The sequence below is a fragment of the Notamacropus eugenii genome, chromosome 5 (assembly GCF_028372415.1).
Source record: "Notamacropus eugenii isolate mMacEug1 chromosome 5, mMacEug1.pri_v2, whole genome shotgun sequence".
In the NCBI taxonomy this organism is placed as follows: domain Eukaryota; kingdom Metazoa; phylum Chordata; class Mammalia; order Diprotodontia; family Macropodidae; genus Notamacropus; species Notamacropus eugenii.
Window position 1 is genome coordinate 25,680,212 of NC_092876.1, and position 17,792 is coordinate 25,698,003.

The 17,792-nt window shown below is 49.6% G+C and overlaps 1 protein-coding gene across 2 annotated transcripts in view; it reads left to right on the forward strand.

Annotated features, from left to right (window-relative positions):
- Window positions 1–7,916, forward strand: part of RPS19 (ribosomal protein S19) — a 66,677-nt gene extending 58,761 nt beyond the window's left edge. Inside the window, exons 1-6 of one of the 2 annotated variants that reach the window (XM_072607863.1) lie at window positions 5,900–6,086; window positions 6,212–6,282; window positions 6,448–6,548; window positions 6,635–6,818; window positions 7,289–7,343; window positions 7,847–7,916. In XM_072607863.1, the coding sequence (XP_072463964.1) occupies window positions 6,212–6,282; window positions 6,448–6,548; window positions 6,635–6,818; window positions 7,289–7,343; window positions 7,847–7,873 (438 nt within the window). In that variant the 5' untranslated portion in view covers window positions 5,900–6,086 and the 3' untranslated portion in view covers window positions 7,874–7,916. Of the gene's footprint in view, window positions 1–5,899; window positions 6,087–6,211; window positions 6,283–6,447; window positions 6,549–6,634; window positions 6,819–7,288; window positions 7,344–7,846 lie in introns of those variants that run through there. The other variant, XM_072607864.1, reaches the window with a different exon arrangement.
- The last annotated feature ends 9,876 nt before the right edge of the window (window positions 7,917–17,792 follow it).

The following is a 17,792-nucleotide window of genomic DNA, read 5'->3' on the forward strand; positions in this document are numbered from 1 at the left end:
TGCACATGCTTTTATGGACTTCTCTCCCAAGATGGTGGATTCTAGGACCCTGCTGTCCAGGAAATTCCCTTTTCTAATTGGAGGCGGGTCATGAATAATGCTCTTCTTCAGTCACACCCTGTACAAGTCTTGGGTGACTTCGGGGGCACCTCGGGGACTGTGTCTCCTCAGAGGCTCCCAACCAGCCAATCACCCTGTGCCGGTGTCTGTCTCTGAGACCTAAACAAGAGTGGGTGTCCTTTGTCCTCTTACTGGCTGTGCTCGAGAAGGGGTGCTTTCAGAAGCCTGGCAGACGCTCAGGGCCCTCAAAGGTCATCACCTTGTAAGCAGGAATTACCCAATCACCTCCCACCACCCCTTACAGGGCTCATAGACTTCATTCGAGAGGCTTTGTATCAGGCCAGGGCTTGATGTCATTGGCACCACGTCATGTGCCATGTCTAGAACCTGCCTAGTGCAGGCTTCTCAAGAGGATGTGAGGCTTTGGCCAAAATCAAACGCCTACATAAATACAATCCTTTTTTTCAATGAAATAAAATTCAAGTCTGTCAGTGACCATGGAACTAAAGGCAAAGCCAGCCCAACTAGTGGGGGTGGGAGCCTCTGCTAACCCTTCTTGCCCTTCTCTCAGTTCCTAGAGTAGCCAAGACCATCTGCCATCCTGTCACCTACCTCTTCTGCCTTGTGACCCCAAACTCTCTTTTTAACCCTTAGGACTCCTTCCAATCCTAGCACCTCCAAGTCACCCCCTCAACACTGGTTACCCTCTTCCTTCAGGTCTACTTTGTCAAGTACCTTGCCCTTTATCCCATCACAGTCTTGCCCCACCGGGCCCCAGCCTTGGATCGCTCCCACTGCCTTTATCTCTGCTCTTTGTGCTACTGGGTGAGGGTAGAGAAAATCACAAAACTCTCCTGTCTGGGCCCACTGCAAATTTGTGGTACCCAAGCTCCATCCTTTTATTCCTCCCTAACTAATTGTGCCCTCTCACTAACCTCTTCATCCTTCCTCGAGCCTCTTATGGGACCCTTCCTCCTGCCCCTGCCCCTTGACCCTCTCAGCTATACCTTGCCTTATGGGTCACTGAAAAAATTCCCCGAAAGCTACCTCTCCTTCCCCATGCCCCAACTCGCATCACCCAGATGCCTTCTGCCACTCTCTTCTCATTCTCTTAACCCCACCGTCTGGCTTCAAACCTCATCTTTCACCTGAGATTGCTTTCTCCAAATCTCTTAATTACCAAATCTAACGGACTTTCTCAACCCCCATTCTTGACTGCCAAGTCCCCCTTTTCTCCTGGATGCTTTCTCTAGGTTTTGATGACTGCTCTCCCCTGGCTCTTCCCATATGTATCTGACCAATTCTTCTCTCTCTCCCTCACTGTATTTTCATCCACAGCTTGCCTGATTAACAGTGACTGTTCCCTAAGGCTCTGTTCTGGGCCTTCTCCCTATTTTTCACGGTAATCTCATCAGTTCTCATGACTTCAAATTCAGATCTATTTGTCCAGGCCTGACCTCTCTCCTGACCTCCAGTCTCATATCTCCAACTGTCAGTTAGGCATCTTAAACCAGATGTTCTATTGGCATCTTAAACTCAACATGTCTAAAACTAAGCTCACTACCTGTCCTCTCAGACCTTGTTCAGTTGTTTTTTTCAACTGTGTCCAATTCTTTGTGGTTGGGGTTTTCTTGGCAAAGTCACTTGAGTGCTTTACCACTTCCTTCTCTAGCTTATTTTACAGATGAGGAAACTGAAGCAAACATGGTAAAGTGACTTGCCCAGGGTCACACAGCCAGTAAGTGTCTGAGGCCAGATTGGAACTCAGAGAGATGAGTCTTCCTGACTCCAGGCCCAGCACTCTATCCACTTCACCATCTACCTGCCCTTTTCACACCTTCCCCTCTTCTGATTTCTATTTGTTCATCTTTCATTTTGAAGAGGACCAGCGACATCCCAGGGTGATATCTTAACTTGAATTGGATTGAAGTGAGGCAAGGCTGCACAAACTTGTCAGCCTCACTTTCTCTTCCAGTCATCACAGGCCAGTGGCAGAACACAAGCTAAGACATCTGCTGCTGTCCTGGGATGCAGGGGATGACCTTGGCCTCTTTGATGTCTGACTAAGCTCTAAGCGCTCCACAGCACCTGCTCTAGCTGCCTTCATGACCCCTGGAACAAATTGTTCTCATCCACCCTGTAGGGCAATCTTCACACGCTTGGGGTGGACATCCCCCTAACTCACCAATGGGTTTAAGGCCCCTCAATTATCCTCAGAATGGTTTGGCCCATCTGTCAGACAGTTTTACTGAGTGTGGCTACTGCACATGCTACAGCTTCTTAGAACCACAGGTGAAGATGGGGTAACAGGTGGACATCAAGGGTGGGAGAGCAGCCCTCCTCAGCAGCCCTTGCACTAGAGGTGCCAGTCCTCTTGAACCCCCTCATTTCCTATTACTATCAAAGGATCACCATCCTCCCACTCACCCAGGCAACCTAAGCATCATCCTGGACTCCTCATTCTCTCATATCCCACATGGGTCGAGTCATGTAGTTTTAAATTACACAACTCTTTGCCTCCTTGAGAAGGCCAGCAAGTTGATATTGATCATACGTCACAACTCTTAAACATGACTCCTTCTCTCCTGACGTTGCAGCCACACTGGTACAGGCCTGGACTACTGAAATTGGTGGTGGTGGTAGTGGTCAGTCTTTCATTCTCAAAGGGGACCAGTGACACTGAGAGCCTTTGACTTGGTCTCATCTCAAATCTCCCTCCACTCCATCCTCTGTTCAGTTTTCCATCAAAAAATCAGGCCTGACCATATCAGTTCCCTGCCTTTCCCATTCAGTCACCTCCTGGATCAAATAGAAAGTCCTCTACTTGGCGTTCAAAGCCCCATAACAATCTGGTCCCTTCCTACCTTTTCAGCCTCCTCACCCCTCATTCCCCTCCTAGTTTTTATGATTCAGTGAAGCAACCCACCTTCTGTTCCTCCACCAGACACTCCATATCCTAACTCCAGGTCTTTCCTGGTGCCTTCCTCCTGCTCCTCCTCTCCCTCTCCTGGCTTCTCTGGCTTCCTTCATGTCTCAGTTCTCCCCTTGCCCTCAGTCATTGAATGGGCTTTGCCTCAGACAAATGGAGACCTGGGAAAGACCTTCGCATAGACAGGCCAAGGTCCTCCCCTGCATTCAGGGCCATTGGCAGTTGTCAGACCTTAAGTCCTGCCACCGGACTCCGATGCCCCTGGAGGAGAATGAGACCCTGCCTCACTCAGGTACAGCACGCACATGTCATTGTGGGATGTCATGGGTCTGCTTCAGAAACAGACAAACCACAGCACCCCCTCTTTTGCAAGAAGCCTTTCCCAGGCTGCTGTAATCTTAGTGCCTTCCCTCTCCTGTTACCCCCAATCTCTCCCTTCTACGTTGTGTTTGTCTGTAGTTGTTAGACTAGGAGCTCCTAGAGGCCAGGGACTGTCTTGCCTTTCTCTGTATCCCTGGTGCCTAGCACAGTGCCTGGCACATAGTAGGGGCTTAATAAATACTAGCTGAGCGATGCACAGAAGAAGATGCAGGAATTGAAGAAGAAATGGGTGGGCGAGGCACGCTGTTGGGCGTTTGTCAGCTGGGTTTGGTGAACTCTCCCTGAAGAGCTGGTCCCTGTCTGGCCTGCCCTTACCACACAGCAGGTCTCCAACTTTTCCGTCTCAGGCCTCCTTTTCACAGCTAGGTAGCCCGATGGGGCCAGGGAGCACCAGGCACAGAGTCAGGAAGACCTGAGTTCCAATGCCTCCTAACTCTGTGACCCTGGGCAAATCACTTCTACTTGCCTCAGTTTCCTCATCTGTAAAATGAGGACAATACTAGTACCTCCCTCCCAGGTTGTGTGAGGACCAAATTAGATAAAAATTGTAAAGCACTTAGCACAGCACATGTGCACATAGTAAATGTCATAGAGACGCTAGCTGTTACTGTTGAAAATTATGAGGACCCCCCCCAAAGGGCTTTTGTTTATGTAGGTTATATCTATTGAGATTTACTGCATTATGAAATCTTGGTATTATTATGAAAACAGTTTGGGTCCTGCCTCTGCCCTGAAAAGGCCTCTGAGATTCCCCAGGGGTTCTCTGGCCACCAAAGCCGACTGAAGTTGGCCAGAGGAGCCCTTGAGATCAGCAGCGCTTGGGTTCTGTAGAGAGGAGGAGCCTCCAGGCCACCTGACCATGGGCCCAAGACGATGACCAGCCCCCTTGGGGGAAGGCCCCATGAGAGCCGCTGATGGGGTCCCCTCAAGCAGATGGCAATGAGGTGTGCAACACTGGCCAGCGTTTTAGGTGGATGAGGACCCATGGGGAACCTTGGACCTGAGGTAGCCATTCTGGGGCCCTAGGGTGGGAGAAGGGAGCGCCCTGGGTGCTACCCACAGAGAAGTGTCTTCAGCTTGTTTGGCTCTGGGTGCTTTTTACAAATATTATCTCACTTGATCCTCAAAACAACCCTGGGAGGCAGGTGCTAATGTTATTATCCCCACTGTACAGTAGAGAAAACTGAAGCAAAAAAGCTGTGAGGCCACATTTGCACTCAGCTCCACCTAGCTCTGAAGCTGTCATCTTACCTTACTGAAAGGAAGTGAACTGGAGCCATCGGCTTATGAAAGGCAGCAAGGGTGGGCAAGGAACCTTTTTTTTTTTAAAGAAAAAAGGGAGATGTTTCTAAATAAAATTTGGAAGCTACAGATCAGTAGGTAATCCTTTGGTGGATTCAGCCTCATTAAACACAGAACTGGGAGTTCTTACCCTCCTTCATGTCTTGAAACCCTTTGACATCAAATCACTCAGAGGAAGCCTTGGGACCCCTTCCCAGAACTGTTTTCAAATGTGTAAAATACCTAGACCAATTCTACTGAAATGTGGTCAGCAAAACCTTTTTTTGATGACCAAGTTCACGGGCCCCAGGTTAAGGGTGCCTACTCTAAAGGGAGCCTACGCAATCCAAAATGCAGCTGGGCAAGAGGGCAAGTGCGTTTTCCTGAGAAAGGCAAAGGCCTGACCCGGGGGCTGCCTCCTCAACCCATTCCCTGTTGTCAGTGGGTGAAGTATCAAACCCTGTTTGGTTTTAGGGCCCGTTGTACCCTGGCGGGCCCAGCCTCCCACCTTGTTACCTTGCATCAGCACCGCCAGAGCTTGCAGATGTAGGGGCGCTGGCCCCCTGGGGTCCCTGACCCATTGGATGCCCTGGAGCCCCTCAGGGACCTCCAGGCTCAGGGAGGCTCAGGGCAGGAGCCCCCTCTCCTGCCTCCCCCCCACACCCTGGCCCTGCCCCTGTCTCCTTGCTCAGCCATCCAGCACCCCACGGGGGCCTTTCTTGGCAGATCCTGGAGAGGCTGGCCATCTCCTTCTCCAGCCCATGTTACAGACCAGGACACCGAGGCCCCCAGGGTGAAGGGACTAGCCCAGGGTCACACAGCCAGGAAGGGGAGTCCTGCCCCCCAGGTGGGGGCGGGGTGGGTGCCGCACCTCCCACGGGCCCTGACGTTTGTGCGGCCAGGCCAGGGAGGGGGAGTAAGCATTCGTATGGCACCTCCTGGGCGCCTCGGGCGGTGCCAAGCGCTTCACTGATCTGAGCTCACTGGAGCCTCACCCTCGGGTCATTTAGGGTGGCATGAGGCCGGGCCTGGGGAGGCTCCAGGAAGGCCGCCACACCTGGTTTGGGCAGCAGGAGGAAGGAAAGGGTCAGGCTGGGAACCGGCGGGCAAGAAAGAGGGCCAGCGTGGGCAAAGGCACGGAGACAGGGGGATGCCTGGACCCAGGGGAGTTACGTGACGCACGCAGCCACAAACGCCGGGTGAGGGCGGGGAGGCGAGAGCAGAAGCACTTCCGCCCTCACTCGCGCTCCCGGGTGGGAACGGGCGGGATCCAAGAAGCTACTTCCGCCCGGCTCTGGAGAGCAAAGCGCTGGCTGTTCTCGCGAGACACGCCGTGGGCGGGACGAGTGGCTCTCGCGAGGTTTCCCTCCCCTCTTGTGCGGCTGGGAAACCCCGTTTCTTCCTTTCCTCTGGCTGGCCGCGCGGAGCCCGCACCGTGAGTGGCGCGTGCGGCCGGAGCTGGGACCGGGAGGGCCGGGCGGGGGAGGGGAGCCGCGGGGGCAGGGAGGGGGACCCCGGGGGCCCCGACTGCCCCCCGACCTCCCGGTCTCGCCCCCCCAGATGCCCGGAGTCACGGTGAAGGACGTGAACCAGCAGGAGTTCGTGCGGGCCCTGGCCGCCTTCCTGAAAAAGTGAGTGCCTCAGTGTCCCCCCGTGCGCTTCCGGCCTCCGTGCGGGTGCCGGCGGCCGAGCCCCCCGCGCGGCTTAGAAGGCGCCCCTCCGTGCGCCCGCCGCGCCCCCGGCCCCGCGCGGGGGTCCCTGCGCTTCCCCGCGGTCACCCACGCCCCTCCCCCCAGGTCCGGGAAGCTGAAGGTCCCCGAATGGGTGGACACGGTCAAGCTGGCCAAGCATAAGGAGCTGGCGCCGTACGACGAGAACTGGTTCTACACGCGGGCTGGTGAGTGGGGCCTGGGTGCGAATCCTGCCGGGGGGGGGGGGGGGGGGGGGCAGGGCCGGACCCCTCTGACCAGCCCCTCCCCCCAGCCTCCACCGCCCGCCACCTGTACCTCCGCGGCGGGGCCGGCGTGGGATCCATGACCAAGATCTACGGGGGCCGCCAGCGCAACGGGGTCATGCCCAGCCACTTCAGCCGGGGCTCCAAGAGCGTGGCCCGCAGGGTCCTGCAGGCGCTGGAGGGCCTGAAGATGGTGGAGAAGGACCAGGACGGGTAAGGGGGGCCCTCGGGGCTCCGCCCTCCCCCGGCGGGTCGGCTCCCCCAGAGCAAACGCCGCTGTTGGGCCCGGTCGTTGTCCGAGCCGGCCCTGCGCCTCCCTGAAAGGCAGGGCCGAGCGACCCGGTCAGTCTTGGCTCGAGTCTGAGGGGGATGGGACCCAGGCGCTGGGGCCTGCACGGTTACCGTGGACACCGGGGGGCGCCCCGGCCCCGGGAAGGTGATTCAGTGACTGCCGGGTTTCATTAGGCCGCTCCTTAACTTCTCCCGATTGATTTTTTTCCCTCCACGAGCTCTTCGACAGGCAGTCAGCTGGTGCTGAACCTGGGTAGCTTGAGCAGGACTGAGGGGTCATGGGTCCCTCTGGGCCGCCCTGGGGCTGGTGGGAAGTGGTGGGGGTGGGGCAGCAGCCCCCGCATCCGGTGCCCTCTGAGTGAGACCTTAACCTGCTCTCCATCCACCCCCAGGGGCCGGAAGCTGACACCTCAGGGACAGAGAGACCTGGACAGAATTGCCGGACAGGTGAGGCCTGAGGGGGGTCGGTTCACTGAGGGCATCTCCCCCTCTCTGTGCTTGGGGTCATGATGCAGAGCTGAGAACTGCAGAGGGCATGCTAGATCCTGCGTGGTTCCCCTCCCTGACCTTTAAGCCTAGGGTCAGCAGCTCTGCCCTTCTCACCATTATCATCATGTTGTGTCTGTTAAAGTTGAGGGGGGAGGCCTTGACACCTGGTCTCCTCTGTCTTGATGTTCACACACTGGGAGTGTGCTTCAAAAGGTGCCATCAATCTTTGGAGAAGGGCCTGTGCAGTCATCCCCCAGTGCCCATCCTGGGATGGACACCTCTTCCCTCAGGGTTCCCAGTCTGGAGTGGTGGGAGGGTAGGCTTGGGTCATAGGGCTCCCCTTTCTGCTCTGGTTGGCCTGGGAGCTTAGCGGTCCAAGGTCTTTGTCTGAGGGGGCAGGGCAGGCAGCAAAGCCCAGGCTTGCCCAATCCCTCACCGTTACCTGGCATTCTCTCTTCCAGGTAGCAGCTGCCAACAAGAAACATTAGGACAGACCATGCCAGATTCATTAATAAATTGCCTTGTTCGTAACTGTCTGGGTCATTTCTTTATCAGCCAGGGTTTTCACCTGCAAGGTCTGGGGTTGGGGGTAGAATTAAAGACATGAGTGATCTGGGGTGGAAGTCAGGCTTCTTCCCAGGTTGAAGTTCTCTAACTCATCTGTGCCCGTGGGCCCTTCTGACCTAACAGCTGCCACCATGGTTAATGAGAACCAAGGATATGCTGTCCAGGAGGGTGAGGGGGTATTGGGCTGGAACCCCAGCCAAGGCCCTCAGAGTGCCTTCTGCCTCTGGTGTTATCAGCCAAGCAACTTTGTGGATACCACTCCCAGCATATTAGCTGGAAGGGACAAAGAAGCTGGGTGTCAGTGTGGGTCAGCTCTGTCATGGTTTGTCACTTGTCCCATGAGTAGAATCCATCCATGCAGGGGGGGGGGGGGTACAGGGAGCTGCCTCTTCAGCCATAGCAGCCTTGAAAATTAGGGTGTCTTAATGAAACTCCATCTCTGGCCTGGGCCTTTCTGTGGGCCTGGGCCTTTCTGTGGGCCTGTTTGCTAATCTAACAAGGAGTCCCAGGTGTCAGCCCTGGTGATGCTTTTCTGGTAGTAGGCATGACTGAGGGGCTGCCCAGAGAGCTGGATAAAAATCCCACTTTGAATACCCTTTAGTTAGAAAGTGGGTAAGACAGGCTTTCCCAGCAGCCTTACGGCAGGTGGTTAGGGTGGGCTTAACCCAATCCCTGGGCTTACCACTTAAAGCCTCCCAGAGCAATCTCTGTGCTGGTGGTTGACCCTGAGCAGCTTGGCCTTTGCGGGTAGCCTGAGGACTCCACAAACCCCATCCCTGACCCACTGCTTCAGCCCAGGCTGGGCAGGGTTGGCCATGCTGGGCCAAGGATGTGGCAGTTCCGGCCTCTGAGTGCTTAAAATAGGTTTTATTTTTCCTCTGACACAAGTTCCCCCACCAAGTCCTAGAGAGGAAGTTCCTGACCTTGGAGAAGGGCTTTACCCAGGGTCATTTATGCGCAAGGCTTCCTAAAGCTGAGCTAGTTTGGGGCCTGGGTTTGAGAGCATGACCTTTAGCATGCGTTTTGGGGCATTTCAGCTCCTTGTGGCTGGCCAGCCTGTGGTCCCAGACTACTAACAGCTCAGCCTCAGCTTCCCTATCTGTGCGCAGAGGGAATCCCGGGAATGGGCCGTGTAAGCATGAGCTGCTGAGCGTTCATCCCACACCCCCAACCGGCTAGAGATGGGAATTGATGAAGTTAAATAGTACCCCCAGTTTTCTACTTCATAAGAGGGAACCCCTTTTTCCTTTCACCCTTAAGCTGGTTCCAGGGATCCGGGAATGAGAGGCTTGCCTTGAGTCGCCAGCCCTGCCCACTCTCCATAGTTTGTCCCTGGGCGCACGTGAGGAGTCTGCGCCTGCGCAGGGTGCACGCTTCTACCCTCCACGAAGGCCACGCGGTGGCGCCAGAGGCCTACCTTCCCTGCGCCAGCCGGCCGTGACTCCATTGGCTCTTGCCGCGCGGAGGGGCAGGACCAGAGGGACGCCGCTGGCCCTGATTGGCTGACCTGGGGAGGCGGGGTTCGGCGCGGGAAATTGGTACTTGTCTTAGGGGCGGCTACCTCGCCCGCCCCTCCCCCTGGCTCCGGAGCACGTGGGGAGGGGATCCACGTGGAGCTCCAGGAGCTCCCTGGTCGGGGTGTGCTGAAGCGGGGGTGGGACGTGCCAAGATGCGGGTGTAGGCTGGGCCCGGGAGGTACGATGGGCCCAGTCCTGCAGGCCTGCAAGCAGGGGCTGGGGAGACCCCTGGGACCCCGGCATTCGGACCCTGAGCCTTGTAAGAAGAGGCCGCTGCCCACCCTGGACCCGACATCCCGACGTTCTGGGGCCAGGACTGCGGAGGTGGGGCGTGGGTGCGGTGCAGACAATCTGCCCTGAGCAGGCATCCCCCCCAGACAGGTCCCCAGGGGACCCCATCACTCTGGGGGTGGCTCCAGTTGTCAGGAAGGTTGTCCTGACATCAGGCTGAAATCTGCCGCTTTGCCCCTCTCCCAAGTGTACCCCACTTCTCCGGGACCGAAGACAAATCGAATCCTCACACACATGCCCACTTAACAGCACCAAGCGCCCACTGTGGACGAAGCACCTCCAGGAGATGCAAAGACAGTGACAAACAGGCCTGCCATTCTGCTGCGGGGAGGGGGAGTTCTGTTGTGTGAAAGGGGGCGAACAGGATGAAGATGGGATCAATGGAATTTAGATTAAAGTCTCCCAGCAAACTGCAGTGTTTCCCTAAACAACATGAGGACAAAAGTAGAGATCCTCAGCCTCTGGATGAAGACATCTGGGAGTCTACAGCAAGGATTTTTACCTTTCATGCCATGGACCTCTTTGACACTCAGTCTCATGAAGTCTATGGGCCCCCACTCAAAATCATGTTTTTAGGTAGGTGAAGGAGATTCCAAATTTTAGTTAGAATTTAGTGAATATAAAGGTACATATTTTCCCCATGTGATTCATGGATTTACAGACCTCTAGGAGTCCTGTGGATCCTAGGTTAAGAATTCCTCTTCTAAAAGTAAAAAGGAAACTTAGAAGGAAGCAAAGACGGACAGCTCTGAACACAACACAGGCTTTCTTGAAAGGAGAATTCATCGCTATGTATTTTGAATCCTCGTGTTCTGCTGTGCACAAGACGTGCTTTTTTCTTTGTATTTAAGTTTATGACTTTTTTTCTTTTCTCTATTCTGTATTTGAGTTCTGGTATTTGAGTCTAAAATTTAAAAACAAATCCTGTTTTCGAGACTGGCTGACTGAGGAATTAACAGGACCTCCAGAGGCCTTTAAAAAGAGGCAGGAATCATTTCCAGAGAACAGGCTGCTCTGAATCTTTTCCCTTTCACCCTCTTGGAGAATGTAACAAGGAGTAGGGGGTGTTGACTTCTCTCTTTTCCCCACCATCCCCACCATGCAGAACAGAACTTAAGCTAATCAGGATGAGTTGATTTGGTCAGAGGAGTGGAGAGGAGCTAAGATCCTGCTTGGGAGATGTTGGAACTCAGAGTGGAGACTCCCCCAAAGTTCAGAGTGGTACCATAGGCTAGAATTTTAGTTCAGCCTGAAGCTGGAGAAAGTGGAGACCAAAGCCAAACATCAGAGCCACAAATCCCATCCAGGAACAGAGGAAAGACATCGTGAGAAAATGGGGGCAGAGGGCAGGAGCTGGGGGAGAGGGTATGGCAGCACTGAAGACATAACTTTGCTTGGTCATATATGTTCCCTCTGTGTGTACTTCCCCTCTTGTGAATTCCATGGATGTTCAATCTTTCCACTGACAGCTGTGAGTAGTTAGAGAAGAATATGACCCAGCTTTATGAGAAAAAGGTTGTTATTAGGCCTACTCACTAGGTATGGCTTTTCTGTAAATTCCTCAGCTTTGATTGTGGCAAGGAGAAACTTTGGCAAACTCTGCAAATCCTCCTTCTGTCTGGGTGGTCCATGGTACACTCCCATGACATTATCGCTTGTTTCTTCCTCCGTTGATCTTTTCTCATGTTTCTACCCTCCAGTTCCTAGATTTCCTAACATAATTATATCTTTTTAATATACCTTCATACTTCTCCCCCAATTTTATCTGCCATATTTCTTCCAAATAAGGGATGCCCTTAAATAATTATAATCCAGTCATGAGCCCCATTCCACCAAGCCTCATTAATTCCTGCAAATTCAGTTTAAAAGGTTGAATTTCCTTACATTAATCAATCAACAATCAATCAAACATCTATTAAGTACTTACGTGACAGGCACTGTTCTGAGTGCTAAAACCCCAGGAGCCTCACACACAGTAGGCACTTAATAGATACTTCTTGACAGTACAAAGAATGAAACAATCCTTATTCACCATGAGCTTACAGTCTAATGGGAAAGACATTCTAATTGGGAATACAGCAAGTACATATAAACATATAACCAGCATAAATATCTCTTGTTCAATTTGTTTATTACCCTACTTTATACATTTGTGTATAGCCATCCAAGCCCATGGATTTTATTGGATTTTGTCTCCTGTGAATTATTGGATGTATCTACCGCTAGTCTTTTAAGTGCTCCTTTCTATGGTATCTGGTTTGGCAGATATATGTGGATAGGAAGTTTCTCCCTCTTCCTCACTTTTCACTTTTCAGCCTTCTCCATAAAAATGGTCAGATAAGCCAAATATATATGTGTGTATATATGCACACACATGTGTATTAGTCTCAAGTCATATGTATGTGTGTATGCACACATATATGTACATACACACGTGTATACATCCTCATTAGGGACACTCAGACCTGGGCCAGAGTTCACCATTCCTATATTTTCCTGAGAGCTATGGATCTTGAGATTTGGAACAGGAAGGGACCTCAGAAATCATTTAATTCAATTCCCTTGATGAGGAAACAATGCTTCATTTAGTTCTATTGCTCCACCTTACCAGAAACCCTATCAAAGTCCTGTTCAAGCACCTCTTCCTATGAGAAGCCTCTAATGATTCCCTCATCCACCCTCTGCCATCGAAATTACATTGTATTTCCTTTTTCTTTGTACATCTTTTTGTTTTCCCCAAGGGTTACGTTCCTTGAGAACAGAGACTGTTGGCCTTGTCTTTCTATCCCCAGTCCCTGGCAGAGTCTCCAGTAGAGAGTAGTTACTTAATAAATAACCTTGTGTTTGTCCTTCGTTGCCGAAGAAGACCATGCCATCAGAGAAATGATGACATGACTTGCACTTGACTTTGTTTTGAGTGAGGGAGGGCTGTGCAGGTCACCAGCCTCACTTCTCCTCCAGAGCCATCTGAATCCAGTGACCAGATATTCATCAGGATGACTGGAGATGACCCAGGATGAGGCAATTGGGGTTAAGTGACTTGCCCAAGGTCACACAGCCAGTGAGTGTCAAGTGTCTGAGGTAAGATTTGAACTCAGATCCTCTTGACTCCTGCACTGGTGCTCTATCCACTGTACCACCTGGCTGCCCTTCACTTCAAATCCAGCTACTTAATAAATACATGTTAAATGAATGAATTTATAGCCCTGTCTTTTCTGTTAAGTGAGCTAACTTATTGGATTGCCTTTGTTCTGAAATTCCCAGTCTGGTCTGGTTCAGGTTGTCTGTTCTGAAAAGGACTAAAATGACATCCCTCCACTGGGCTCAAGGTTCAGTGTATCCTGTTATGCCTGATCAGACCAATGTGAACTCGGAAGGCTTTACCACAGGTTGGGCACAAATAGTCCATATAAACATATGGAGTGAAGATGTCTTTAAATCTGCTCATTTACATTTCTTTTGAACTATTGCCATTCTACTTTGTTTATAGAGCACAGCACCTTCTTTGATGAGGGCACTCTGTGCTGGACAGTTCTGTGCCAGTGTCTCCTACGTCTCGTAGTTGATTTCAAAGTTCTTCAGAGAGAACTTGAGAGTGTCCTTGTATCACTTCTTCTGACTTCCACGTGAGCACCTGCCTTGTGTGAGTTCATCATAAAAAAATCCATTAGGCATTCAAACAACGTGGCCAACCCATCAGAGTTGTGTTCTCTCCAGTAGTGTTTGAATGCTTGACAGTTTAGATTGAGAAAGTGCCTCAGTGTCTGGTACGGTGTCCTGCCAGGTGATCTTCAGAATCTTCCCAAGACAATTCAAATGGAAGCAATTCAGTTTCCTGTCAAAGTTTCACAGGTATACAACAATGAGGTCAGCACAACAGCTCCGTAGACCTTCAGTTTGATAGTCAGTCAGTCTGTTCTCTCTCATACTTTCTTTCAGAGCCTCCCAAACACTGAGCCAGCTCTGGAAATGCATGTATCAACCTCATCATCTATGTGTACTTTCCTGAAAATATACCGCCAAGGTAAGTGAACTTAACCACAACATTCAGATTTTCTCTCTATTTGCTGTATGGTTCCACATAATGTAGTGCTGGCTAGTGGAGAACCTTTGTTTTCTTGGTGGTAATTGTTAAGCCAAAATTAGCACAAGTGGCAGAGAGCCCATCCATACTTTGTTGCCTCTCAGTCTCAGAGGCTGCATTGAGTGCACAATTATCTGCAAACAAAAAGTCATGTACCAACTCTTCCTCCACTTTAGTCTTGGCTTACAAGCCTTTGCAAGTTATATAATTTACCATCAGTGCAATAGCTGACCTTGATGCTGTTTTCATCCTTGTTGAAAGTGACCAACCACATCACTGCTAAAACTCATGGGAAAGTACATGGCTCTGCTTCACTCCATTGGTGACTGGGAAAATTTGAGAGCAGCATTATCTAGAATCCATGAAAGTACACTGTCATGAAACTGATGTGCGATACTGATGAACTTCTGGGCAACCAGATTTTGCCATGGTTTTCCAACTCATGATTTTCACTGCTACTCCATCGATGATCAGAAGAAACTTACATAATCTACTGTTTGACAAACCCAAAGACCCTAGCTTCTAGGATAAGAACTCATTATTTGACAAAAACTGCTGGGAAAATGGGAAAATAGTATTACAGAAACTGGGCATAGACCAATGTCTGATACCATTTGCCGAAATAAAGTCCAAATGGGTATACAAATTAGGTATAAAGACTGATACTAAAAACAAACAAGAGGAGCAAGGAGTAGTTTATCTGTCAGATTTATGGAGAATGGAGGCATTTATGACCAAACAGGAGATAGAGAACATTATAAAATGGATAACTTTGATTACATTAAATTGAAAAGTTTTTGCACAAACAAAGTCAATGCAACCAAGATTAGGAGGGAAGCAGAAAACTGGGAAAGAATTTTTACAACTTTGTCTCTGATAAAGGCCTCATTTCTAAAATATATAGAGAACTGAGTCAAATTTACAAGAATATAAATCATTCCCCAATGGATAAATGGTCAAAGGATATGAACAGGCAGTTTTCAGAGGAAGAAATTAAAGTTATCTATAGTGACATGAAAAAATGCTCTAAATCATTATTAGAGAGATGCAAATCAAAACAACTCTGAAGTACCACATCACACCTATCAGATTGGCTAATATGACAAAACAGGAAGATGATAAATGTGGGAGAGTTGGAACTCTGATTCATTGCTGGTGGAACCGTGAGCTGATCCAACCATTCTGAAGAGCAATTTGGAACTATGCCCAAAGGGCTATAAAAATGTGCATACCCTTTGACCTAGCAACACCACTTCTAGGGCTGTATCCCAAAGAGTTCATAAAAATGGGAAAAGGACCCATATCTATGCAAAAATATTTATAGCAACTCTTTTAGTGGTGGCCAAAAACTGGAAATTGAAGAGATGTCCATCAACTGGGGAATGGCTGAACAAATTGTGATGTATGAATGTAATGGAATACTATTGTGCTATAAGAAATGAAAAACAGGAGGACTTCAGAAAAACCTGGAAAGACTTATATGAACTGATGCTGAGTGAAATGAGCAAAACCAGGAGAACATGGTATGCAGTAACAGCTACAGTGTGTGATGACTGATTTTGATAGACTTTGCCCTTCTCAGCAATGCAAGGACCTAAAATTTTTCCAAAGGACTCTTGATGGTAAATGTCATCCACATCCAGAGAAAGAACTATGGAATTGGAATGCAGAGTGAAACAGGCTATTTTCTTCTTCTGTTTTGTTTTGTTTGTTTCTTTCTCATGGTCTCTCCCATTTGTTAAAATTCTTCTATGTAACATGACTAATGTAAAAAATATGTTTAATAGGAATATATGTGTAGAGCCATATCGTATTGCATGCTGTCTTGGGGAGGGAAAGGAGAGGGAGGAAGAGAAAATTTAAAACTTATGAAGGTGAATGTTGTAAACTAATAAATTAATAAATGTTTTTTAAAAAGAAGAAACTTACAGTTGATGTTCAGGAAGACAAACTACAGACCAGTGAACTTGGCTTCTGTTCCAAAGTTCTACTGGCATGGTATATCTTGGAAAAGAAGCAACAGAGCTCGACTGTTTTTACTCTTATTTTTTTGCCATAGTTGCTTCCCTGGTAGATCAGAGAAATGCTATCAGCAAATATGACACAAAGCATTTGACAAAGCAGCTTGTGATGTACTTGTGAATGGGATAGGGAAATGTAAATAATATAGTGTATCAAACTCAAGTAGGTAATGGGGCCACTAACCCACACATAAGGACCCCTGCAGGCCACATGTTGATTTAGTTTTAAAATGTAATGTTACATATGTTTTACTGTATTTTTACTTGTTTTGCTAACTATCTCCCAATTATATTGTAATCTGGTTTGGGGAGTCCCAGCAGTGCTCTTCTGTAATAGGGCTTGGGATGGGGGGGTGGAGGGGGTGGAGAGTGGATCCCAGGTGTTAAATCCTCTACTCAGGGGATGATCTGATCAGGTGGATTTGGAATGTGCCCAGTGACTGAATCCAAAGAATAGTCATTGTTGAGTCAACATGGAAGGAGATTTCCAGTGGAGTCCTCCAATGAATGCAGTGAGAACTTTCATTCAACCTAGTCCAATGTAATCCAATGAGAAGTACAAATTAAGAGTACCTACCCCTATTGTCTTGGAATGGTTGTAGTGTCTTCTTTACAAAGTGATTTTCAGATCAATGTTTTGTAAATCATTATAGGGGATCCTAGTCAATCACCCCTCCTCCTTCTGAAATACACAATTTTGTGTGTAAGCAAGTATAGTGTAAACACAGTTCTTCCTCAGTTTCTATCCTACCAAATCCACAGATGACACAAAGCCTGGAGGGTTAACTAACTCAAGGGACAACAAAGTCAGGATCATAAATATCCCAAGAGGTTAAAACGCTGGATTGAATTCAAAATAAAGTTCAATGTGAGGTTCTACTTTGGTGTTCCAAAAATCAACGTTCATCCTGCAAGGTGGGGAGAAGAGGACATAGACCAAAGTTCCACTAAAATAGTTCTGGAAGTTTTGGTGGATCACAAGCTCAATATGAGTCCCTAGTGTGAAGTGGCAGTCCCAGAGGTTAACTTGATGGGAGGCTGCATTTTGAGAGGCACATTATCCTCTGAGAATAGGAGGTAATGGTTCCACTGAACTCTGCCCTAGGCAGATTATATCTGGAGTGGAGAGATGAGGGAGGGGTGCCATATTTTAAAAAGAGCATTCTTGCTTGTCCTTCATTTTTGAAGAGGACCAGTGACATCACAGAGTGATGACTTGTGCGTGAATTGGATGTGAGGCAGAGTGATACAATGTCCCCATCCTCGCTGTCTCTTAAATCCAATGACAAGACAGAAGCCAAGACCATTGGCAATGACCCAGGATGCAATAGACATCCTTGGTGTCTTCCATGTTTGACCAAGTGCTCCACAGAGCCTGCTTTAGCCACCTTCATGGCTGTTGGGACATACTGTTCTCATCTAACCATTTGCCATGGGAAGTCTTCACACGCTTGGGGTAGACATCCCCCTAACTCACCAATTTCCATCAACCAGGTTTGGCCCATGTGCTAGGATAGTTTTACCGGGGTGTGGCTGCTGCCCATGATATTGCTTCTTGGAACCATGGGTGAGAGTTGAGTGAATCATGTGGACATCAAAGATGGAAAGCTGCTCTTCCTCCTGAACTCCCCATATACCCCCTAAAAGAGCATAAATTAGCTGGAGAGTATAGGAAGACAACTAGGATGGTGAATGTCACAGAGATCACGCCAAATCTAGAGGAACAAATTAGAAATGTTTAGTCTAGAGAAGACTGGGATGGAGTGGGGGTGGGGAATGAGACCTGTTGGGGGTGTAAGCTTAGTTTTCACGTGAACAATCTCAAGGGTGGGATGCTCTCCCCAGCAAGTTTCCCACTGAGAAGAGGTGGAAAAACGAGATAGCTCGTGTTTCACGCCTCAATTCCCAGCTGTTCCCTGGGGGGCCT